Source organism: Schistocerca americana, chromosome 5 (genome assembly GCF_021461395.2).
Source record: "Schistocerca americana isolate TAMUIC-IGC-003095 chromosome 5, iqSchAmer2.1, whole genome shotgun sequence".
Classification (NCBI taxonomy): Eukaryota; Metazoa; Arthropoda; class Insecta; order Orthoptera; family Acrididae; genus Schistocerca; species Schistocerca americana.
In genome coordinates, this window is record NC_060123.1 from 298,001,990 (window position 1) to 298,029,538 (window position 27,549).

General features: G+C 43.8%; 1 protein-coding gene across 1 annotated transcript in view; it reads right to left on the reverse strand.

Moving 5' to 3' along the window:
* The window catches only part of LOC124616106 (insulin gene enhancer protein isl-1), a 448,316-nt gene that overhangs the window by 129,985 nt on the left and 290,782 nt on the right, over window positions 1-27,549 (reverse strand). The window contains exon 4 of the mRNA XM_047144366.1: window positions 8,218-8,498. Coding sequence (XP_047000322.1) covers window positions 8,218-8,498 — 281 coding nt within the window. The remainder of the gene's footprint in view (window positions 1-8,217; window positions 8,499-27,549) is intronic.

Sequence of the window (27,549 nt, forward strand, 5' to 3'; positions counted from 1 at the left end):
CTTAAAAGAAAAGGAGGCAAAATATCTTTATAAAAGTAGCGCAAGCTGTTCTGTAGATTAAGCCAATCGAACAAAGTCACCCCTAAAAAAAAAAAAAAAAAAAAAAAGTGAACTTATATTTTCATAACATCAAATATTAAAGTATATACTTATATTAAACTAATAATAATGTATCAGAACCTAATGAAAACGCGAATGTTAGGAAAAAAGAACTTGGAAGTGTCAAGACGCGAACCACCGCCGCAGTAAACAATTCACCACTGGACAGTGACGCTACTCATCACGCTAAACCAACAACCCGCCTCTTATATCTAATCATATTATGTTACGGCGTGTGCTGAAAACCATAATCGTAGATATGTTACTAATTGAAATTTAATTACAACAAATTGTACCAAGAACAATGCGTTTTGGGTGGATCTTCAGTGTGTCGCTGCCTTCAAATAGCCTCCTCTCATAATACGCAAGTTACAATAATTCTTTTGCCACGAATATTATGTTTCTCATTATTTTATTGGAATGAATCACAGAGTTAACAACGGGTTTCCCACTGATTCTCAATTTGCTGGTGCTCAGAAACGGCATATATGCATACAGGCTTGAAATGAATGCCAATATGGCGCCTCACAGCTCTATACTGAAGGGAGACGGCGATTGTTGTGCCATCTCATTGGTCAACGCTCAGACGCACGCTCAGAATATCTGACATGCCAGATATTGCTCTGCACGTTCGGAAACACTCCCGAACGTGCTGTTCCACGCTACGACGTCAGCAACTCGGCACGCTCAACGCTCGGATGCACGGTCCGTGTGCCGACGGCTTAAGGTATTGGACGACCACGTCTCATCAAAAAACGTAGTAATATATAGTGTAATCCAGGATAGGCGACCTGTGGCAGATCTGACGACAGAATACAATGCTGTTGCAGCGACAAGTGTTTCGGAACACACCGTTCAAAGGCCATTGTGCAACACGAACCTCCACATCACACGAAAGACAACGTCAATTATGACTGCAGTGGCCACAGCATCACTGAGTTTTCACAGTGGATCAATTGAAACGCGTAGAATGAATCGCATTTCTTATTACGCCAGGTCGACGAGCGCGTCTTTACACGACGTCATTCAAGCGAATAGCTGCACTGCATCACGTCTCAGATGCAAGCCAGTAAGGGCAGAATTATGATATGGGGTGCATCGAGTTGCGCTGCCATGGGATATTTGGTGGAAATCGCAGGCATCTTGATAGCAGTGAATTACGTGAGCATTATTGTCGACCACCTGCATCGCTTCGTGCTTAAAGTCTCCCCGCCCCCCCCCCCCCCCCCCAAGTCAGTGACATCCTCTAGCAGGAGAATTGTCCGTGTTGCAAAGCCATAATTGTACTACGGCAGTCTGGGGGGCATTATAGTGAACTCACATTGATGTCTTGGCCAGCAAATGTGTCTGGTCTGTACCCACTGAAACTCATCGGGCGCCAGCTGCGTGCCCGTAAACCACCACCCGTAATTTGCGGGAATTGCTTGACCTTTGCTGACACATACTTCTAGACTTCTGTCAAGGACTTGTAGAATCCATGCCAAGCAGAATCTCTTGTACTGTGATTGAAAAGAGCAACAACACGCTATTAAAGAAGTAGCCATAATGTTTTGGCTAATCGGTGTATATAAGGCTGATCAAAAAGCTTCTGTTGGAAGGCCATACAGTCCAGAATCGGTACGCCAATCTAGCATAATCATTGAGCATTGAGACAATCATCCCACGGACGCACCAGCTTAAAGATACCTCTTTTGTGAAACATCGTGTCCCTTTCCCACTGTAAAATTCAGAGTTTCCGATGGAAAACAAGTGATTCTCCTCGCTCTGAAAAGGCACGTCTCTCAAAATCGAATATCAAAATAATGTTCTTTGCCATCTCGATATCGAGGGCGTAGTGCGATCAGAGTTCGTTCCAAGAGGAACAACTATAAACGTCAAATTTTACAAGGGCGTACTTCACTGTTTGAGGAACGATGTATGAAGAAACAGACCAGAAAAATGGCTCAATGGCCTGCTCCTTCATCACGAAAACGTGCCGTGCTACCACATCGCTTTTTATTCGCTAGTTTTTTGCCTGAGAAAGTATTCCTGTCTGGCGACATTCTCCTGACTCAACAGATTTAGCAACATGCAACTTCTGGCTCTTCTCAAAAATGTAAACCGTGCTTAAAAGAAATAATTTTGACACCATTCACGACAGAGAGGTCTACAACACAGCAGCTGAATGCCCTCTCGAAAGAAATCTTCCAGAAACGCTTTCAGTCATGAATTCAACGTTGGGAGAAGTGCATTGCTGGCGAAGGACAGTTCTTTGAAGGAGATTAAATCGAACTGCACGTAAACATATTACTTCGTTTCTAATAAAGTTATTCATTGTATTTTTTTTATCACACATCGTATGTGTGTTCCTACTTAGATACAAAAAGTGGCTTCACAACGCGTGCCTAGTACATGCAGTCCTGCAATAAAAAAACCCTCACGGTGAAAAATTGTGCATTTGATCAGTTCATTCACAACAATGAAGCCGGATGAGTTTCTGGACAACGCTGCTGAACTCAACTATCTTTCAATTTCAGAGGCGCAATGCAACGAGAAACGTCGTCCAACGACATTTAAATCTTCGGCAAGTGGGGCTATGCCGACCAAAAACCGTGATTCAGCATATGCCGAGAGAGAGAGAGAGAGAGAGAGAGAGAGAGAGAGAGAGAGAGAGAGAGAAATGCTGGAGCCACCACACAACTAAAGATGACCAACGTCAAAAGTTCTCGATCATTAATGTTAATTACCAACGGGGAAGGAAGTAGCATTAACTCTATCGCTCTGGTATTTCCAAGTAGTACTTCCAACTATTAGGGTCGTGTTATTAACACCACGCCACGCCATTCAGTTGGGCGAAATCCATGCCCAAGCGGTTTGAGACGACGCGTGCAAAACGGACCAGCGTGATGCGCGACACAATCACTGTACAGGCCGACGTACGGATATCTGTTATGCAGCCAGACGTTTATTTGTTCCACTCTGATACTGCTCTTTGCAGACGTTAACACTAATTTAATTCATTTATATAAACCATACTTCAAACTATAAATTTTTACATACAAACAATATTTTAATAGAAACTATTATCTTCCTGGGCGTCTTCAGCTGTTACTTTTTCAGCAGAAGTAAAGTAACACGATGCCTAAACACAGATATTGGCAACAGAAAGTAATAACAAGAAGAAACCTCTTTAATTAATTTCTAATAGGAAAATGCTTACAACTTTAAAAATTAGCGGTCCTGCAAGACATCGTACTTTCGAAAGCATTGTGGTAGATGTAACGCCACTTTGCACTCCGTGCATGTCCACATCCTTTCAAATGGTCCAAATGGCTCTGAGCACTATGGAACTTAACATCTATGGTCATCAGTCCCCTAGAACTTAGAACTACTTAAACCTAACTAACCTAAGGACAACACACAACACCCAGTCATCACGAGGCACATACTTTCGCTTGGCATTTTGTGTTTCGCACAAATTTTCGACATCCTGTGCGGTTTTTCGTTTTTAGACGTCGGATCAGTAAGTTTAGAGCAATGGGCCCAAAACTGCGCTTGGTCGAATACGTGTTTCACCTGGTGATGGTTTTCCACACTTTTAGTGGTCTGGCATTTGGACATTGTTAACATTTCCTCTGCTATATTCATTTGGTAATTAACTTACGTTTTCTTTTTCTGACCGTCTTTTTTCTTTTTGGATAATGTACGTATTGAATAGAGCCGTATCCGACACATAAAAAGAAGTTCGTCCGAAGTTCCGTTCCCACGAGACTGACTCATGATGTTTACATTCGGTGCTCACTTGCATCGACGACGAGTCGGCCTCTCAAAGTACAGCAAACGATTAAGGAAGCAGTTACTGTTAGATTAGCAAGTGACAGTATAAACAAAGACGGAGGTGTCTGTTTAAATTCTGCTTACAGTACTGCTCATTACTGGTAGAACATTCCTAACGATATGCGCACGCAAACGTGCAGTGTTACTATTGATTCGCTGGATGTCTTCTGTCATGGCCTCTATTGTTCCTGATCTATATTAACGACATAGGAGACAATCTGAGTGGCCGTCTTAGACTGTTTGCAGATGATGCTGTCATTTACCGTCTTGTAAAATCATCAGATGATCAAAATGACTTGCAAAATGATTTAGATATCTGTATGGTGCGAAAAGTGGCAGTTGACCCTGAATAAAGAAAAGTATGAAGTTATTCACATGAGTACTAAGAGAGATCAGCTACATTTCGATTACGCGATAATTCACACAAATCTAAGGGCTGTAAATTCAACTAAATACTTAGGGATTATAATTACAAATAACCTAAATTGGAACGATCACATAGATAATGTTGTGGGTAGAGCCAATCAAAGGCTGCGATTCATTGGCAGAACACTTGGAAGGTGCAGCAAGTCTACTAAAGAGACTGCTTACACCACACTTGTCCGCCCTATTCTGGAGTATTGCTGTGCGGTGTGGGATCCGCATCAGATGGGACTGATGGATGACTTCGAAAAAGTACAAAGAAGGGCAGCTCGTTTTGTATTATCGCGAAGTAGGGAAGATAGCGCCCTCGTACGTGAATTGGAGTGGCAATCATTAAAACAAAGGCGTTTTTCGTTGCGAAGGAATCTTCTCACGTAATTTCAATCACCAGTTTTCTCCTCCGATTGCGTAACATTCTGTTGGCACCCACCTACATAGGGCAAAATGATCATTACGATAAAATAAGAGAAATCAGGGCTCGCACAGAAATATTTAATTGCTCGTTTTTCCCGCGTGCCGTTCGAGAGTGGTACGGTAGAGAGACAGCATGAAGGTGGTTCATTGAACCCTCTGCCAGGCACTTTATTGTGAATAGCAGAGTAATCACGTAGATGTAGATAAAGGAATCCTAACACAGGAATAATATTGTAGAATTATTCGAATTAGCGACCTGCATGCGATTTCCTGTACATACGTACTCTACTATACTGTTCACCCGAAAAAAAAAAAAAAACTAATTTGGTGTAGATACTAACTAACTTTACGCATTCATGAATTTCGTATCACTTCATTTTTATTAAAGGAGGAGGGACATAAAGGAAATGTAAGACGTGATTGTGAATGCTCTCGGTTACGTGCGTGCCCTCATAAAGTATAGAATGAACTAAATAGGCTAAAATGATTCGGTGGAAGATGAAATCAATGACGATAAAATTGTATCAGTGCAAAATGTTCAGGTATTCTGTACGTGCTGCGTAATGAATAATCGCCCACTACTGAAAATAGGTAACTTCCGGAATTGAACCCGCCATTAGCAGGAAATCACAGTTCAAATCCTAGCCTACGTAAATTTCAGTTGTCGCTATACAATCACGAGATATGTCGGCTCAAAAATTCGTTGTAATGCGTAAACTAAACCGCCAATTTTCGCTCACTTCTGAAGATAAAAGATAGCTGTAAGCAAAAACACTGCATGTTTTTTCTGAGTTTCCGCAGTGGTTAGCACAATGGACTCGCATTCAGGAGAACGACGGTTCAAATCCCCATCCGGCGACCAAGGTGCACTGATGTATTTCATGCCAAAGCAAAGGCAACCTAACTACAAAACTAAGGAAGTCCCTCCATCTGCGGAGATCACATAATTGTGCAAGCCCTATTGGTTGCAGTCACTGCAGCATATGGAAGTTTGGGTCGAATAGCCGAACGGTTAATGCAACGGCTCGCGTAAAGCGGAAAATCTGGGTTCGAGTATCTGTCCGGCACAAATTTTCATTTCTTTCCAGGAAATTGCTTAGCTGTCGTGGTACGATATTCGGAATTTGCGAATACAGTTCTTGACATCAAGATTTTGGTTATCTGTTTTTTCCTAAATCGCTGGAGGGAAATGACGGGATGGTTCCTTTGAGAAGGGTACGGCCGATTTCCCTCCCTACCCTTTTGTAATCAAAGTTTGTGCTCGATATCTGATGACCTCGATATGGACTGAACGTTAAACTCTCTGAGCTGGTGTGTTTCTGGCACCAGTTGCCATCGATTCTCATTTTCTTCTTAGAGTCGCCTTCGATTGTTGATTGCTTTTCTTCATATCTTTAGCGGCGGGCATTTAACTGCAGCGCGTGCATTCTGCCGGGACTCTTGTGTGTGGATCCGCGGTGTGAGGTCCAGTGACGTGGGACTGTGGACGAAGTCAGCATGCGGAGAGGCCGAGTCGGCACTACGAAGGAGCGTGGCCATCCGCTACGGCGTGTTGGATCGTACAACGCCGATCCATTGCCCATGGTGATTTGGTTTTCCTAGAGGTTGGAAGGACAAGTTCCTTCGAGTCTGTTACAAGCTGCACAGGCCGAATGAATTTGAGTCGTCGAATTGATTCGGTGAGTTGCGTGCATCTTAACTGAACATGCCGGTGTACTAAAAACTATTTGAAATTGTTCTAGTTGTTTACCACGCAACTCGGTGTACGGCAGTTAAAGAAATGTGGATACGTCCAACAAACCGACATGAAGCATGTCTAAATACGTAGCTAGGAGTGCTACGAGTAGTGCGTAGGTCGGTGTCTGGCGTTCCAGGCCATGCCGAGATATTTCTTCCATTCTACCTTGTAGTTCATTATTGTAGTTTGGCGTTTAAATGAGTGCCGAGATAATTCTTGTCATCTCAACTATAGGACATTATTTTAGTGGTCCTTTTGCGACTTGGTTAATCAAATTTTAAGGAACGTGACTGGCCAAGTAGCTCACGGAGGCTGATTTCATTGAAAGTATTGATCACCTGTTCTCTAGACAAGATTGTGTATCTCATAGCTCAGAATATTGTTCACCGCTGATGTGTTTCATGTTGTAGATAATTGGCAGTGGTCGACGAGAGCTGACTGGGAGCAGAGTACCACGGTGGCGGAATGATATTTAAGGCCCCCTCTCCCCCTACCTTTACATCTCGGGTTATGTTGTTACTGTCTTGTGATTCCATCCTTCTCGTGAAGAGTTATGGTGTCTGAAGTTCAATTGTAGTGCAAAGTTAAGTACCTTTCTATTTAATTTGCTTTCCCGCGGATCTCTTGTCTTGATTAAAATCCTTTGGTGTGCTCGCGTCTATCTCTAATTCACACTCAGTATTGAAACGGTCTCATTTTAGGGGCTATTGTCATATGGTCATGTTCTAGTAGTAATGATTTTAATAACATTGTTGATTAATCAGCCACGCGGGATTAGCCGAGCGGTTTAAGGCGCTGCAGTCATGGACTGTGCGGCTGGTCCCGGCGGAGGTTCGAGTCCTCCCTCGGCCATGGGTGTGTGTGTTTGTCCCTAGGATAAATTAGGTTAAGTAGTGTGTAAGCTTAAGGACTGATGACCTTAGCAGTTAAGTCCCATAAGATTTCACACACATTTGAACATTTTTGATTAATCAACTGAGTTAAGTAAACTTGAAAATTTGTTTGGTCAAATTAAAGCACCTCCTTAGTCGTGGAAGTGATTTTTATTGTAATAAAGCTTTTAGGAATAGTGTTTTATTTAGGAAAGTTGGCTAGCCACTTAATGTATTCTTTAGCTGACTGGAAGTAATTAGAGTTATGATAGGAATCGTGTGGACATTAATGCCATCTAAGTAATGAAGTTTATCTGAGTTAATGTAACTAGTTATATTCAAGTTTTTATGGGTCTTGTTCTAGTTAAAGAAATTTGTTTGTCATTTATCCAAGTTATCTGGATTTATAAGCCAATCGCCTTTATTACTGTGATTGTGATTTGATAATGCTTTATAATCGAATAAAAGAGTGTGCGGCAACTACAACGGATTACTATTGTGATTTCTGTGTGTCCTTCTGACCCACACCCCACACTCGTCTTCTATCCTTTCAGAAAGACGAAATGCGATACAGCTGTGGCAAAAATATGACATATTGTAGAAAATCTACTACTAATCGCTTTCATTAGCATATAGTTTTCACAGCAGCCGCAAGAAAATAAACCCGACTGAGGATATTTGAAATCAGCCACTCGTCGATTCGAATTCAGAGTTACATCCGTATTCATCTTGATTCATCTATTACAACCGAAGAATGAATGAATGAATGAATGGCCATCCATAAACAAGTGACACTGAGTATCAAAGCTGCTACGTGCAAGTAGTGAGCTCTATGAGCGGTCGGCAGGTACTTACCGGAGTTGGAGCCCTCGTTGTTGTTGGTGCTGCTGTTGTTATTGTTGACATTGGTGGTGTTGTTGTTGTTCTCGCTGTTGGTGGCCTTCTCGAGCACCTCGTGGTCCTCCTTACAGAAGAGCCCGTCCTCGCGCAGCGCGAACTCGTCCCCCGGGATCAGCTGCCGCTCGCAGGCGCTGCACCGGAAGCACTCGATGTGGTAGATCTTCGTCTTGGCGCGCATCACGAAGTCGTTCTTGCTGAAGGACAGTCCGCACTTGTCGCACTTGGTCCCGAACAACCTGGGATCAAACAAGCAGAGCGGGGCACCCCGTTAGGACGCTGAAGCCGAACTGGCCATCAAGGGACAAAAACATCCTGAATGAATACCAACGCCAAAATGGCAACGATAGACAGAGGTGGCTTCACACCACAGACTGGTGTTAAGAATTGGCAAGACATCATCCAGCTAATGACTCATACGTAACACTATTCGCTTGAATTTATTTACGAAAATCTAGGAGGGACCCAAACTGTATGGCCCGTTGGGGTTTAGAATGCGATTGGTATGGTGAATTTTTGAAAGGATTTAGTACGGTATACTAGGCATGAACGAAAGTAGTACCTCCAGGAAATATAACTGGACCAGAGGTGTTCTCCGCGTGTGTACACCATGTATCAGACAGGGTGAGCAGCATTATCATATTGTTCGCTTGACGATGTTGTGGTCTACACACAGGGTCTCCAAACTTTTTAGTCCGCGGACCACATTGACTCCTCCACGAAGTCATAAGGGCCAAGATCTACCTAGTGGGATTAACGCACCCTAGCACTCCATGATCACCGTAATGCAAGGCTAAAGGAAAGATGAAATCGCAAAAATCTAAGATTGTGAGAATACCTAGCACTGAAACGAACTACGATTTTTATTTAATTACATAATTTTGATTGGTGGACGTACCTGGCCGAAATTCTGGCGTATTTTATTCCGGCGAATTTCAGCGACAAAAAAGTATGTCACTGCACATTCTTCACGAAAGCGTCCTGCAAAGTTAACTAAATCTCAAAATCATTGTTAGCAACACTATTACTGTAAGACGTAACAGAGGTAGAGTATGTCAACGCATTGTTATTTCAAGCGGTGCAACAATAAGTTTAGTTATGTAGTCTTGCAGCGAGTAGCAGAGCCAATGTCGCGGTGTATTGGTCGTGATAGGCCTCGAAACTCAATTGTTGACAGTATAGGTACCACCTCAAATATTCGGCGGGCCGGATACCGGGGGTGTCCGGCCAGCTAAGGCGGGCCGGTTTGCCGGCCTCGCGGGCCGGTTTCGGCCCGCGTGCCGTAGTTTGGAGACCCCTGGTCTACACGAATGTATCGTCGTTGGACGATCGCAGGAAATATAGAAAGACCATTGCAGAACTTTCTTCTGATGTACTGACTGGCAGCTCTTTTTCAATGTGGATAAATGCGAGATAATTCCAGGACCAAAGTAGTAGAACCCAAATGTAGCCAATTAGATTATTAGCGATTAACTTCGGGATGACGACACATCTTTTAAATATTTAGGCCTGACACTAAATGAAGCGGACACGAAAATTCAGTATTAGAGTTTAACGTCCCATCGACAACAAAGGGATTAGCGACGGAGCACAAGCTCGAATTTGGGACAGATCGGGAAGGAAATCTGCCATAACCCTTCAAACCATCCATCGCGTCATTCATGTTAAGCAGTTTACGGAAACCAAGTAAAATCCGAATCTGTTTGGCAAGAAGGGGTTTTGAACCGCCGTGTTCCCGAACAGGAGTCCACCGTATTACCATTGATTCATCTTGGTTGGTGGAAGGAGAATGGAAGATTTAGATTTGTTGATAACGTTGTGGGGAAGTAAGCTGCACCTATGAATGATGTAGCATACAGCAGGCTGCTGAGAATGCTCCCGAGTACTGCTACAGCGTTTGGAATGATTGTGAATTATGATGTACGGGTGACAGCAGAAATCGAGAGAATTAACAGCCTTACGAGTTGGAGTAGTCCATACGGAAGTGTAACAGGGAGGCTCAGAGACCAAAAATGTGAATACTGCAAGAAAGTCGACAACGTACCCATGAAATGCTATAGGGTGAGTTGAGAGATCAGATGCTGAAGAAAAGTGCGAACAATTCTGTTCAGTCTTTTAGAAAAAGTGAAGATGAAAAAATAAATAAACTGGATACAGCGGGACGCAAACCCTCTACCCACTCTTTCGTATCGATCTTGTATTTCATGTTACCGTCTTCTGAAGGCCTTAATCGCCGATATGCTATTATCTGACATTTGACAACAGTAAGTTCTACCAAGAATGACATACTTTCACGAATGTCCAATGGGTCGTTACCTTAAAACGGCTTACTCGCACAACACGCGAGTTATAACGCGAATACAACCTTTCCGTTTTGTTATAGGTTCTGATACTTAACTAGTTTAATAACGGTGTATTTTATAACATTCGATGTAATGTCAATAAGTCCGCTCTTTGCGAGGAATGAGTTTATTCGATTGGCAGCCGGCCGAAGTGGCCGTGCGGTTAAAGGCGCTGCAGTCTGGAACCGCAAGACCGCTACGGTCGCAGGTTCGAATCCTGCCTCGGGCATAGATGTTTGTGATGTCCTTAGGTTAGTTAGGTTTAACTAGTTCTAAGTTCTAGGGGACTAATGACCTCAGCAGTTGAGTCCCATAGCGCTCAGAGCCATTTGAACCATTTATTCGATTGGCTTTATCTAAAAGACAGCTTCACTACTTGCAGTAAGATACTTCGCATTTTGTTTGAAGTTTTGTATTTCACATGTAATAAAAATTCTGCTGCCAATTAGGAACAGTGATCATATAAGAATGACCTTAGGGTTTTGCTAAAAGTGAGAATGCTGAAATAATTTTCATCTCATTTCGAGAAATAATTCTAATGGAAGTTTTGTCCTTATTGACTGTATATCGTAGGATAACTATTTATATGTAGAAGATTGCATCATTTTTTAATTTCCGTGAAGAGCCTTTAAGCTTTAAATTTTTTAGATTTATTTTAATGTTTGTTGGGCTATGGTTGATCTCCAAATCGTGCTTTGCCTTTACTTCTACCGCTATAAGTATTTTGACAAACGAAATCTCTAGATAATATTTAAATCCCACGGCGAAAATGAGAAAGGTGTGATATCAAGGGCGGGGAGGGTGCTAATTTTCGCTCTGACATGTGGATACAAACGAACATTGTCATTTACGAGGTAGTGAGCTCATGTGAGACCAGATCATATAACAGAGTAATCACAAAGTCCATGAAACATTTCTAGAAATTGGCACTGGTACATAGCCAAGAGCAACGTAATTAATGATACAGTTTGTTAAGGACAAACCTTGGAGGTTTTTTATAGTGTTTATAAATGTTCTGTATGTTCACTCTTCGTCACACGGCGCACATCTAATTGATTTTGCAATTCTGCGCATTCACGATCCACCTTATCAAAAATGTCGGTGAGAACAGTTTCTGCGATGCGTAGTCTCAAGCCGTATTTTTGTGTGTGAAATCTTATGGGACTTAACTACTAAGGTCGTCAGTCCCTAAGCTTACACACTACTTAACCTAAATTATCCTAAGAACAAACACACACACCCATGCCCGTGGGAGGACTCGAACCTCCGCTGGGACCAGCCGCACAGTCCATGACCGCAGCGCCTTAGACCGCTCAAGCCGTAGAGGCGAGACGTAAACACTATCCTTGATATCATGATGTTGATCATCATCATCATTATCATTTCGAACAGTTTGGAACATAAGCCTCGCCTTCTGGTTCTGTTTTGTCGCCATTATACGGTGTTCACACTGGTCCAGTTCTCCCCTCTTTTTACAACACCTTTCTCCATACCTTTCAGTCATCTATCCCCTGCTGTTCCTCTCGATCGTTTCCTGCATCTCCATTTCACGTATCCTTTTGGGAATCCTCTTGTTTACCATTATCTTTAAGTGTCCATACCATCTTAGTCTTATAACACGTTCGTCGATATGGAAGTATTATGATTGTATACTATAGACAGTAACTAATGAGGAGGTACTAAATAGAATTGGGGAGGAGTTTGTGGCACAACTTGACTAGAAGAAGGGATCGGTTGGTAGGACATGTTCCGAGGCATCAAGGTATCACCAATTTAGTATTGGAGGGCAGCGTGGAGGGTGAAAATCGTAGAGGGAGATCAAGAGATGAATACACTAAGCAGATTCAGAAGAATGTAGGTTGCAGTAGGTACTAGGAGATGAAGAAGCTTGCACAGGATAGAGTAGCATGGAGAGCTGCATCAAACCAGTCTCTGGACTGAAGACCACAACAACAACAACATCATCAATAATAACAGACAGAACAACATGACTAGCACATGTGCAAGGGAGAAAATGTGCGTTTTAGTAGTGTTAACGTAAGAATTTTACGGCCGTCCGTTTCGTAAACACTGTGATTTGCGAGCCAGACACAGCCGACAACTGCCGCTGGAGAGTGCTGCAATCATGCATATCACACTGAGGCACTCGTACCGTAAGCAGCAGTCGCATCGTTTCTTAGTGTTCAGCAACACGTTGACCTCGGCACACTGTACGTTGACGTTCGAAATCAAGGTCGATGGCTTGAGTAGTGCGTTTCATTACGTCCGTAAGATATAGGTGCAAGGAACGCGCGCTGTGCACTGCTGTACTGCCGAGCCCGCGGCCTTCAGAGGAACTTCGGCTGCGACTCGTGTGAGTCCCGCTGACCCGCGAATATCGGCAGGGTCTGGCGCCGCGGCTATTTTCGGGGGCGCTGCGCTGCGGCGCGGCGAGACGCGCGTACACATTTCACTCGCCGGCCTGTCAGAAAGTGACCTCAACACCTCCTTCTCGCAGTTTTCGTTTCCCCAGGCTAAATTTGAGAGAGCACTAAATATAAGCCACTAAAGTTAAATTTATTAACACTGCCCTACGAGCCAGCAGCTTTAATATATAGAGTAATTATACAGCCCGTGAAACATTTCAAAGAATCAGTATAGGTAAATGGCCAAACGTAACGTAACAAATGATATAGTGAATGAAAGAGAAACTGTCGAGAGTATTTTTCCTAATTTGGTGCCAGCAAATGAGTTTGGAAAGCAGTCGACAGAAACGTCACCGACCGTAGTGGACCACACCCACCTTGTTCAAATGTGTGTGAAATCTTATGGGACTTAACTGCTAAGGTCATCAGTCCCTAAGCTTGCATACTACTTAACCTAAATTATCCTAAGGACACACACACACACACACACACACACACACACACACACATGACTCGAACCTCCGCCGGGACCAGCCGCACAGTCCATGACTGCAGCGCCTGAGACCGCTCGGCTAATCCCGCGCGGCCACACCCACCAGGCACAAGTCATGAGACCACCACACGAGACTTGACGCCTTGCGATTTTGTAGGGGAGTTTTTTTAAGGCCTTCCTCGATAGACAAATGACATTTGATACCGTCTGTAGAAGAAAGATACGGCAAGCACTATAAAAGGAGGGAACGGGCAAAAGAGACGACAAGCAAAGTAGAGGAGATGTAATGTGGAAGTCTGGGTTGTGTGAAAGTGGGAAATGAACGGACGGACTGGTTTGAGTAAACAAGTGGTGTGGAATAGCGCAGCGCACTGCCACCTCTCCTCTTAATTGTGGTCTTGGATGAGATAATGACTAAGGTGACAGAAAAAACTTGAGAAGCAATGTGAAAGCTATGGTTTTCGCGAATATCTTGATGGGGGAAACAGTGAGGATGTGAGGAACAGCTTGGCGCTTGGGAAGAAGCTGTGACACAACATGGCATGAAATTTAATGTAAATGTGAGATCCTGATTACAGTTTGCAAGAAAGAGAGACCAATAGCGGAATAAATATTAGAGGTGGACAATTGGAGAAGGTGGGGGAGTCCCAGGCACTTGGGAACTGTGAGAGGAAAACAGAAGAAATTAAAAAGAAATCAGTGAACTTGGCAGACTGTCTGAAGTATTCCTGCAAAGTGTTAGGGTCCTGGTTTGGAACAAAGACGTCCACACAACAAAACCAAAGAAGCGTTATATATGAGTTACTACATCCCTGTACTGGCCTATGCATCTGAAACATAGATAAAGAAGAAAAGAGATGTAAGCCGATTACAGGCATGTGAAATCAAGTTCCTCGTATGTAGGATGGGAGTAACAAGAAGAGATATGATGAGGCATGAATGGGTAAGAGAAATGTGAACTTTTAACACTGCAGCGCGTCAGCAATCGTGAATAATATAATGATTATAAAGAATCCGCCTCGTTTACCTGACAGCACGCGGCCCACCGAATCTTGGCTGGGGCGAGGGAGCACACTTCTGACGTTTGAACTAAGTACATATATTGCCATGGTTTAGTGTGTTCCGAAGAAGTCGTGGTCATCCGCGCCGAAACCTAGGTCAACATCCGGTTTCTACTTACAATCGAGGCGTATTCTTTATAATCATTAGGTAAGAGAAATAGTGAAAGAGGAGCCCTTGCAGAGCAAGACAGAAATATCAAGGCTAAGATGGTATGGACACTTAAAGAGAATGGAGAACAAGAGGATTCCCAAAAGGATACGTTAAATGGAGATGCGAGGCAACGATCGAGAGGAACACCAAGGGATAGGTGGCTGAAAGATATGGAGAAAAATGTTGCAAAAAGAGGCGAGAACTGGACTAGTGTGAACACAGAACAATGGCGACAAAGCAGAACCAGAAGGCGAGGCTTATTCTCCAAACAGACCCAGCCTGGGGCTGGAAACCCTTCAAGATGGAGATGATGATGATGATATCAAGGATAGCGTTTACGTCCCACCTCTACGGATTCAGACTCGACATCGCAGAAGGTGTTCTCACCGTCATTTATGATATGCTGGGTCGTGAATGCGCAGAATTGCAAAATCAAGTAGATGTGCGCCGAGTGACGATTGGTGAACATACAGAACATTTATAAACACTATAAAAACCTTCGAAGGTTTGTCCTTCACAAACTGTATCATTAATTACGTTGGTCTACGCTATCTACCAGTGCCAATTTCTTGAAATATTTCATGGACTTTGTGATTACGCTGTTATATGATCTGGTCTCGCATGAGCTCACTACCTCGTAACTGACACTACTCGTTTGTATCCAGTTTTCAGAGCTTAAATTAGCCCTCTCCCTCTACTCGGTATCACACCTTTCTCATTTTCGCTGTGGGGTTTAAATATTATCTGAGATTTCGTTTGTTAGAATACTTCTCGCGGTAGAACTAAAGGCAAACAAATACGAAAACAAATCTAAAAAAATTAAAACTTAAAGGCTCTTCACGGAAATTAAAAAATGATGAGATCTGCTACATATAAAAAGTTATCCTACGAGGAGAAGAAATGTTGACGACGTGTCTGCAATAGGACTCTAGGCATCTGAAGAAGTATCTACGGCACACGCACGCACGCACGCGCTCGAGCACGCACACACACACACACACACACACACACACACACACACACACACACACACACACAATTCTCTCTTCAAGTGTGTCTCTCTTCAAGTGTATCTCTCTTCAAGTGTATCTCTCTTCAAGTGTATCTCTCTTCAAGTGTATCTCTCTTCAAGTGTATCTCTCTTCAAGTGTATCTCTCTTCAAGTGTATCTCTCTTCAAGTGTATCTCTCTTCAAGTGTATCTCTCTTCAAGTGTATCTCTCTTCAAGTGTATCTCTCTTCAAGTGTGTCTCATATGTGCAAATATTGCAACTTACGGGTCAAGTAATACTTTTGTAACTCTAATAACAAATGGCTCAAATGGCTCTGAGCACTATGGGACTTAACATCTGAGGTCATCAGTCCCCTAGACTTAGAACTACTTAAACCTAACTAACCTAAGGACAGCACACTCATCCATGCCCGAGGCAGGATTCGAACCTGCGACCGTAGCAGCAGCGCGGTTCCAGACTGAAGCGTCTAGAACTGATCGGCCACAACGGCCGGCCCTCGAATATCAGCAGTTACATAATGGCAAGAGGCATAGTGAAAAATTAGCGCAGTTACTTGTAATTCCACTGTAAGGCATAGTTTTCCATTTCATAGGAGGTATATCGAAAGAAAAAAGTAATTTATAGCTGCTAACGCCAAATGTGTTTCGGACACTTGTTGCACAGCAACCCTGTTTCCGGATGCGTTAGTAAATTCCCAACGCTAATTCTCGGCGCAAACGTTAAAAGAACCAAGTCCAATTCAGTCGTTGGGTCAAAACCGGAATCTAGAGCACGTGAAAAGCGCTAATATCCAACAGCATGGCAACGCCCATACACAGCAAGCAGAGCTATAGCAAGGTGTGCAAACGGTGCAGTAGACAGCACCCAGAATTTCGTTCTGCAAACTCTGCAACACGGGATAGTAATCTGCAGCGATCCAAGGCGTACTTGAGACACCAAGGTACGGGCAGGACCACTGACACCTTTGTTTAAGCGAAAGTAAATGGCCGCCGAATCTGCTACTATGACGTGGTATTTGACTTTAAATACCTCTGTTTCGGTCAGCTCGTCCTCATTGTCTCTGTCCGCAGCTCGTGGTGTAGTGGCTTTGGATGACGGGGTCCCGTGTTCGACTCCCGGCCGGGCTGAGGATTTTCTCTGCCCGGAGACTGGGTGTTTCTGTAGCATGTATCTTTTCATCATAATCGTAACAGTGAGTAGATTGGATTGTTTAAAAAATTGGGCCTTTGTACGGGCGCTGATGAACGCGCAGTTGAACGCCCCACAAACCAAACATCACCACCACCATCATTGTCTCTCTTCACTCCGACTGCAACGCTGACCACGACGGAATGATAGCTTCGCTAATTACAGGTCAACGAGGCTGGCGCACCATGACGTGGTACTTGCTGCTTGCCTGAAGACTTCAACTACGAGACAGCAGCCTGCCAGCTGTGGGTGGACTTTGTCGCTCCACGCCGTCATTCCTGATAGGTCGCAGCCGTGGCTGACAGAAGGTGCGAACGTACTGAGCCTTCTTTTGATGAAAGGCCTTTTCGACTGACAGCAAGCTGTTACCATCTACTCGCTGGGTGGGCATCTGAATGCCGCTTCCCAGGCTGTACGTGTGTCACGTAGTGAGTGCTTAAGAAGCCCCGGGATTTGTGCCTTCACGAGAACCGCCATCCGGGAGATGCTGTGGGTTAAAGGCTAATCGCGCCTCCGTCTTTGAACGCGCTGAGGCGTTCCAGTTCATCGTGGCACGTCCGAAGGCCACCACACGGCCTATCACACTGCCGCCGCCGCGCTGCTACGCCATCAGGCAGGGTGCCCGATCCGCCGCAAAACTACGCATTCTGTTTGGGTGCTGTGTACAGTATTTCTCGTCAGCGCCTGGCAGAGCGACCCGATCTGTTTCCTGATCACCGGGGAAGACAGCCAACAAGTCAACAAATTTTTATTTTATTTCACACAAGCCCAGTTTCTCTTGTGTTTTCGGGCGAGACTAACACTCCCCAGCCCTCGGAGCTCGGCCTCCAATACATTGTACCGTCACCTCACAGCCTCGACGCCTGCTGACCTGGCCCGAGGGATCGCCGTTACACATCCATACCGAAAGGCATGTAACAGCAGCTGCTAATTCTGTTGCTAAGGCACTGTAGTTTAACGTAACATTGACAGTGAGGTTATCGGAGACGGGGGACAGGCTCGAGTTGGCAAGTAGTGTGTCATTTTCAAGAGAATTAGTCCGAGATTTGCCTTCACAGGGATCTTAAATTGGATGATCTCACTGCAATTTGCCATCTCTTTCGATGATCATACAGAAGGAGGCGGTATAATGATTAAACGAATGGACGCTGTTTGGAGCATTGGGACTCAAAATACCAGCCAACCACTAACCCAGATTTAAGCTTCCCATCCTTTGCTTGAATCGTTTTAGCAGCCTTGTTCAGAGCTTTTGGCACGTCATGATCTCGTCGTCGAAACGATGGAACACTTTTCTGAATAATGACGAGATAATCTATAAATTTCTTATTTTCAGTATGCTTATTCTCTCCCCACTAATCCCCGTTTTTGATGCGTTTGACGCTCTAAATTAGCAGTGATCACCTATAAAGTGGGCGTCCAGGAGTGACCCTACAGACAGTCGGACTGAGGCAGAGCAGGGGAGGAGCGCAGCGGCCGCAGTGCGCATGCGCGCGCAGTATTTGTGTGCGGGCGCAGGAAGCGGCGGCGGCCAACACAAACAGCGACTTCATTTCCTGCGGCCGGCAGCGACACCACTCGCGGCTCGTCATTTCCTGCTGCGGCCGCTACCGGCTGGCGCCGCGCACTGTGCGCTGCGGTGCGGTGCGGCCCGCCACGGGGGTATCGCGGGCTCTGTCCTGGTCCGCTTCCCAGCTAGGCACAGCTTGCTTCATTCACACACTGTATCTTCCATACAGTAGATACACTGTCCGATCAGAGATATCTGGATACCTTGTGTAATGCGGAACTTACCGATAGACGTCACGAAATACCGACCTGCTAGTATAAAATGAGACGGGGGTACTGTGCTGTCAGTAGAGAAGCAGTACCAGGAACATCTGTCGTCCAGGTTTGCCCAGTGACTTCCAACGTGGACTAGTCATTGGATGTCGCCTGAGTAATCAATTCACCAGGAACATTGCAACTCTTCTAAAGCTGCCCAAGTAGATTGTTGGTGATGTGATTGTGAAATGGAAACGCGAAAGAACAACCACTGTGAAAGCAAGACCAGACAACCTCAGGTACTGCAGAACATGGAGCGTCAAGCAGTGCAGAGGGCGATTGCAGAAAATCGCACGAGACCAGCTGAAGGTATCACACACGAGTTCCAAAGGGCAACCATCAGTCCGAATACTAGCACAATGACTGTACATAAGGAGTTAACAACAACCGGGTACAATGGTAGGATAGCTCGTCGTACATGACAAATTTCTGTAGTCAGTACTAAAAGACGCTTAAGGTGGTGTAAAGAGCAATGATACTGGACTTTGGATGACTGGAAACGAGTGATTTCGACTGATGAAAGACGCAATAAACTGTGGTAATCTGAAGTAAGGATTTGGATCTGGCGAATACCAAGAGAACTTTACTTGTCATCATGTGTAGTGCAGTGCTTAATTTCTATAATTTTAGTTTCTAGAACCTACCTCTTCAAGCATACAACGCCCCCCTCCCCTCCTCATACACACATACAGCCATAATGTTGAGTGTTTATGGAAAAAGTTCAAGGCAATCGTAAAATGCGTTTTAGACAGGTACGTGCCGAGTAAAACTGTGAGGGACGGGAAAAACCCACCGTGGTACAACAACAAAGTTAGGAAACTACTGCGAAAGCAAAGAGAGCTCCACTCCAAGTTTAAACGCAGCCAAAACCTCTCAGACAAACAGAAGCTAAACGATGTCAAAGTTAGCGTAAGGAGGGCTATGCGTGAAGCGTTCATTGTATTCGAAAGTGAAATTCTATGTACCGACTTGACAGAAAATCCTAGGAAGTTCTGGTCTTACGTTAAATCAGTAAGTGGCTCGAAACAGCATATCCAGACACTACGGGATGATGATGGCATTGAAACAGGGGATGACACGCGTAAAGCTGAAATACTAAACACCTTTTTCCAAAGCTGTTTCACAGAGGAAGACCGCACTGCAGTTCCTTCTCTAAATCCTCGCACAAACGAAAAAATGGCTGACATCGAAATAAGTGTCCAAGGAATAGAAAAGCAACTGGAATCACTCAATAGAGGAAAGTCCACTGGACCTGACGGGATACCAATTCGATTCTACACAGAGTACGCGAAAGAACTTGCCCCCCTTCTAACAGCCGTGTACCGCAAGTCTCTAGAGGAACGGAGGGTTCCAAATGATTGGAAAAGAGCACAGATAGTCCCAGTCTTCAAGAAGGGTCGTCGAGCAGATGCGCAAAACTATAGACCTATATCTCTTACGTCGATCTCTTGTAGAATTTTAGAACATGTTTTTTGCTCGCGTATCATGTCATTTCTGGAAACCCAGAATCTACTATGTAGGAATCAACATGGATTCCGGAAACAGCGATCGTGTGAGACCCAACTCGCCTTATTTGTTCATGAGACCCAGAAAATATTAGATACAGGCTCCCAGGTAGATGCTATTTTTCTTGACTTCCGGAGGGCGTTCGATACAGTTCCGCACTGTCGCCTGATAAACAAAGTAAGAGCCTACGGAATATCAGACCAGCTGTGTGGCTGGATTGAAGAGTTTTTAGCAAACAGAACACAGCATGTTGTTATCAATGGAGAGACGTCTACAGACGTTAAAGTAACCTCTGGCGTGCCACAGGGGAGTGTTATGGGACCATTGCTTTTCACAATATATATAAATGACTTAGCAGATAGTGTCGGAAGTTCCATGCGGCTTTTCGCGGATGATGCTGTAGTATACAGAGAAGTTGCAGCATTAGAAAATTGTAGCGAAATGCAGAAAGATCTGCAGCGGATAGGCACTTGGTGCAGCGAGTGGCAACTGACCCTTAACATAGACAAATGCAATGTATTGCGAATACATAGAAAGAAGGATCCTTTATTGTATGATTATATGATAGCGGAACAAACACTGGTAGCAGTTACTTCTGTAAAATATCTGGGAGTATGCGTGCGGAACGATTTGAAGTGGAATGATCATATAAAATTAATTGTTGGTAAGGCGGGTACCAGGTTGAGATTCATTGGGAGAGTGCTTAGAAAATGTAGTCCATCAACAAAGGAGGTGGCTTACAAAACACTCGTTCGACCTATACTTGAGTATTGCTCATCAGTGTGGGATCCGTACCAGATCGGTCTGACGGAGGAGATAGAGAAGATCCAAAGAAGAGCGGCGCGTTTCGTCACAGGGTTATTTGGTAACCGTGATAGCGTTACGGAGATGTTTAATAAACTCAAGTGGCAGACTCTGCAAGAGAGGCGCTCTGCATCGCGGTGTAGCTTGCTCGCCAGGTTTCGAGAGGGTGCGTTTCTGGATGAGGTATCGAGTATATTGCTTCCCCCTACTTATACCTCCCGAGGAGATCACGAATGTAAAATTAGAGAGATTAGAGCGCGCACGGAGGCTTTCAGACAGTCGTTCTTCCCGCGAACCATACGCGACTGGAACAGGAAGGGGAGGTAATGACAGTGGCACGTAAAGTGCCCTCCGCCACACACCGTTGGGTGGCTTGCGGAGTATCAATGTAGATGTAGATGTAGATGTCACGAGTTGGTAAAATTTATAATTTATTTTTTACGGAATACTGTTGTGAAATTCAGGTTTTAAAACAACTTCTTACAATAAAAAAAAAAAGAACAAAAGATCCAAACACACGCGCGCACGCACACACACACACACACACACACACACACACACACACACACACACGCGCGCGCGCGCACACGCACACGCACACACTCACTCACTCACTCACTCTCTCTCTCTCTCCGCCCAACGGCCCTGTCCATCCATCGAATCATGTTGGTTACCCAATGTTACGTGCGTTGATGCCGCCGCAGCGCCAAATTATTCTTACATTGCGACTAAATACACGTGTACTATTTTAAATGTCCTGTGCTGAGTTGTTCCAGTGAGTTAAAGAAAAAAATTTCCCTGGGATCTGCCGGAACGTCGTTCGGGAGATTTCCAGTCGAAATTAAATCTTGATGTAGATCCAACAGTGCGTTACGGAGGAGGTTGTGTAACGCTATGGGAGTATTTTTCCTGATTGGGGTGTGATCCCACTGTCACTCTTAAAAAACACTAAATGGCGAAGGTTATGAGCACATTTTACAACTCTGTCCACAGTGGTGGAATAATTCGGATACGATCAGTGATTGTATCAGTGCCGGCCGGTGTGGCCGAGCGGTTGTAGGCGCTTCAGTCTGGAACCGCGTCACTGCTAGGGTCGCAGGTTCGAATCCTGCCTCGGGCATGGATGTGTGTGATGTTCTTAGGATAGTTAGGTTTAAGTAGTTCTAAGTTCTAGGGGGCTGATGAGCTCAGATGTTAAGTCCCATAGTGCTCAGAGTCATTTGAACCATTGTATCAGTATGACAAATGTCCCCTGCTATACAGTAGCATTTGTGAAGCAATGGCGTGTGTACAATGACGTTCATGAAATGTACTGGCCTGCCCAGGGTCCAGACTGAACCCAGCGGTTGCCCCTCTCGTTGAGACAGAACGCGAACTTCGCTGCAGACCCCAGCGGTGAACACCGATATCCGACCTCCTCTGGTTTCAGTTCTTGAGGAAGAATGAGTTGCCATTCCTCCACAGACATTTAGATACCTTACTTAAAGTGTCCGCAGCAGATTTCAAGCCGTCACCACACAGTAATGTCCGCTAACAGATGGCCGGACAGTTTTGATCACGTTGTTTACATTCTATCACATTAGATTTCCGGAAAGTATTTGACATTGCACAACTTCTTCAGTTAATAACCAACGTACCGTCAGAAAGAGTGGATAGATGAGTGACTCGAATTTTTTACAAATAGGAATTAGTATGTTATTCTGGAAGGTGAATCATCATTGCAAACTAAGGCAACGTGCCTTGCGCTTGGGGGAAGCACAATACGACCACTAACGTTAATAAAACGCAACATATTATGACATAGGATCAACAGCTTCATCAAACTGGTCGCTTACGCTAGTGTTGTGTTCATTTCTTTTCTCTGTACAGTCTTCAGGCTTTGAAAGCACTACATCCTGTTCCACTGTGCACTAAATGCACATCTGCAAGTTCTTACAACGATAAATTCTCCGTCCTGCGGCCATCAACCATGAACTACAAACAGTGATAAATACCGAGGACACGTCACACACACAACTGCGTGTAATTTTTTCATGTCTGTTCCACCAGTGGCGATTCAACAGGCAGTTGTTCGTAACGAAAGCTCAGCGGTTCACATACAAGTGGCTCACACTCTTCGTTCTTCAACACCTTGCGTGGTCTAAAATATTCATTTCTGACGATTAGTTCCGAATTATTACCTCGGTAACATGAAACGGGTGAAGATTTCAAGATGACAAAGAGTGAAGCGTTCAATTACAACCGTAGCTGAATATTATCGACAAATCTCCCACAAAACCCAAAGAAATTTTGCTCGTATGTAAAGGCTGTTAGTAGCACCAAAGTTAATGTGCAGAACTCAAGGACGAGACAGGAAATCGAACTGAAGGTAGGAGAGCAGGCGCGTAAATGTTTAACTCCGTTGTCAAATGTTCCTTTACAAACGAAAAGCCACGAATAATGCCCCAATTTAATTCTCGTACCACACAAAAATGAGTGAAGTAGATATTAGTGCCATTGGTGGTAAGGGCCCGATAGAATCCCAACAGACTGTATTAAGAATCTGCGGTTGAGAAGGTTCTCTTTTAAACAAAATGTACCGTAGATCCCTCGAACAAGAACTGTGGCCAGCGGTTAGAAGAAAGCACCAATCACATTCACCTGGAACAAGAGCAGCAGAAGTGATCCACATAATTACCGTCTAGTATCCAGGACATCCACTTATAGCAGAAAATTGGCACATACTGTCAGATTAAATGTAATGAGGTATCTCGAAAAGAATAATCTCCACGTCAGTAAGCATTGATTCCGAAAACGTCGATCCTGAAAAACACAACTTGCATTTTCTTTCACGTGACATTCCGAAAGCCATGGATGAAAACAGTCTGGTTGACTCAGTGTTTGGTAAATTCTGAAAGACATTTAACCTTTGTACCTGACCACACGCTTACTATCTAAAGTAGGAATATGGAGTACCAGTGATACTTGTAACAGAATTGGTGATTCCTTGGAATGGAGGGCACAGTATATTATCTTGGATGGAGAGCTGTCTTCAGATGTAGAAGTAACTTCCCAGCGGTGTAGGTTGGGACTCTGTCCATGCTAAATATCAATGACTTTGCAGATGATACTAATATCAGTATGATACTTTCCGCACATGATGCAGTTGTCTATAATGATTTCCAATCTGAACGAGCTCAAGAAATATTGTCAGATCTTGGTAAGATTTAATAGTGGTGCAAAGATTGGCTTTAAATGCTTTAAATGATAAGAAATAAGCATTTCATAAAATGACAAAACATTGGATCCTATGACTGCGATATTAATGGGTCACTAATGGAATCTATCAATTCATACATATAGCTGCGCCTCATAATTCGTAGGTATATGAAATGGAACGATCACATAAGCTCAGTCGTAGGTAAAGAAGGTGGAAAACTCTGGTTCATCGGTAGAATAGTAGGAAAATGCAGTCATACAAAACACTCGTGAGAACCATCCTAGAATATTGTTCAAATTCATCGGACCCGTACGAAATAGGAGATACTGAACAGATGCAAAGAAGGGCAGCACGAAGATTTAAGGAGCGATTTTATGTCCTATGCTGCCCATGTTTAATTCTCAGACTATGTGACCTGTTATCTTGGAAAGTTTTTAAAACAGCAACTACCAATGTTCCATACTGAATTAATGTACATTTGTAGATATACTGAAACATAATTATTACAGAAAATATGTCATGAGGCATGTTACGATATTTCTCGCAAACTCCTAATTTTTATGGAAAAATTTTGTGAATAAAGTAACACAAACAACGTGGGATATTTGTTATTTTAGTTCCGTCACTGTTGAATCTCATTCTTGGCATGATGTGAAAATTTAATTTTTGTTTATTTAATACTTTTTGCGACAACGGGTCATTTATAGCATAGTTGTTCCGAGAAACTGAGTTTTTAACTTACAAATTTTATAGAGACCTAAAGTTTTGACTTTTTAATGCACTAGACTTGTCTTGGCCCGTTACATGGGTTCACTTCACCGTCACTATCGCCAAGTGCTTACAATCTCCTTTTCTTTCTTGCCTCTTTTTCATGTACTGAGCAGCAAACTCTGCTTGGCCTGCCTTCGAAACAAATCCAGTTTGCGCAGACCTCTATCTTCTCCAGAACCTTTCGTCTGTTATATTTTCCACCGTTAAAGGTTACTTCTGCATTAGAGACTGGTAAATTTAGAGTCATTAGGCGAAAATAAAATTACGCACATGGAACCACACAACATTATTCAAAGATTCATTCGCAATCTGGGGGCTTCCCATCCAACATTCCTTTACTAACTCGGATTTTAGTAAGTATATGAATATAAGTTTGACTGCAACCATTATTGCCAAAGATTAAGAGAAAACTCATCCTGCCTATACCTACACCAAGAAGAAGAAGACTTGGTCACTTCATATTATTCTCGTTATTTATATTTCCTTCACTTTTTGCACACATGTTTTCAAGAACTTCAGACAGAAATTCGTATGTGGCACATCTGTTACCCGCAAATTTGCGTTTTTTGAACATATTTTTACGTTTATTCGTTTTATATACATGTGAAAGAGCACGTACAAGCACACTACAGAAATCGCTGGCTAGAGTTATTATTGTACTAACTAGTGCCAGAAACAAAGGACTGAATTGTTTATTTGTAACATCAACTTCTGAGACGTAACAGTGGCATCAAAACATGGAAATGCACAGCCTCCTAGACTGCATGGTCCCCACGATACGATTGTTCAACTCTGGCAGTATATAAGAAGTGCCGAGAATGGTTTGTCGTATTTTAAGTCTAAAAATATTATTTTAAAGTTTTAAAATTGTCTGTTTTAGTGTATAATTTTCCAAAATGTTCAGCAGTCTAAAGTGCATTATGGAAAACAACACAGAAAATGTCAAATTTCATCGAATTTGAAATATTATTTCCCTTAAGCGATTTAGGAATATGCGACAACCTCCTTTATGTCGCTACGATTGCGATCGCGAGAACACGATTAGATTAATTACAGCGCGGATTGAGGCGTTTAAGGAATCGTTCTTCCCGCGCTTCACACGTAAATGGAACGGGAAAAAGCCTTAATCTAAAAGCCAGAATCTACTATGTAGGAATCAACATGGATTCCGGAAACAGCGATCGTGTGAGACCCAACTCGCTTTATTTGTTCATGAGACCCAGAAATATTAGATACAGGCTCCCAGGTAGATGCTATTTTCCTTGACTTCCGGAAGGCGTTCGATACAGTTCCGCACTGTCGCCTGATAAACAAAGTAAGAGCCTACGGAATATCAGACCAGCTGTGTGGCTGGATTGAAGAGTTTTTTGCAAACAGAACACAGCATGTTGTTATCAATAGAGAGATGTCTACAGACGTTCAAGTAACCCTTGGCGTGGTTGGTTTTTTGGGGGAAGAGACCAAACAGCGAGGTCATCGGTCTCATCGGATTAAGGAAGGACAGGGAAGGAAGTCGGCAGTGCCCTTTCAAAGGAACCATCCCAGCATTTGCCTGGAGCGATTTAGGGAAATCACGGAAAACCTAAATCAGGATGGCCGGACGCGGGATTGAACCGTCGTCCTCCCGAATGCGAGTCCAGTGTCCTTGGCGTGCCACAGAGGAGTGTTATGGGACCATTGCTTTTCACAATATATATAAATGACCTAGTAGATAGTGTCGGAAGTTCCATGCCGCTTTTCGCGGATGATGCTGTAGTATACAGAGAAGTTGCAGCATTAAACAATTGTAGCGAAATGCAGGAAGATCTGCAGGGGATAGGCACTTGGTGCAGCGAGTGGCAACTGACCCTTAACATAAACAAATGTAATGTATTGCGAATACATAGAAAGAAGGATCCTTTATTGTATGATTATATGATAGCGGAACAAACACTGGTAGCAGTTACTTCTGTAAAATATCTGGGAGTATGCGTGCGGAACGATTTGAAGTGGAATGATCATATAAAATTAATTGTTGGTAAGGCGGGTGCCAGGTTGAGATTCATTGGGAGAGTCGTTAGAAAATGTAGTCCATCAACAAAGGAGGTGGCTTACAAAACACTTGTTCGACCTATGCTTGAGTATTGCTCATCAGTGTGGGATCCGTACCAGGTCGGATTGACAGAGGAGATAGAGGAGGTCCAACGAAGAGCTGCGCGTTTCGTCACAGGGTTATTTGGTAAGCGTGATAGCGTTACGGAGATGTGTAACAAACTCAAGTGGCAGACTCTGCAAGAGAGGCGCTCTGCATCGCGGTGTAGCTTGCTCTCCAGGTTTCAAGAGGGTGCGTTTCTGGATGAGGTATCGAATATATTGCTTCCCCCTACTTATACCTCCCGCGGAGATCACGAATGTAAAATTAGAGAGATTAGAGCGCGCACGGAGGCTTTCAGACAGTCGTTCTTCCCGTGAACCATACGCGACTGGAACAGAAAAGGGAGGTAATGACAGTGGCACGTAAAGTGCCCTCCCCCACACACCGTTGGGTGGCTTGCGGA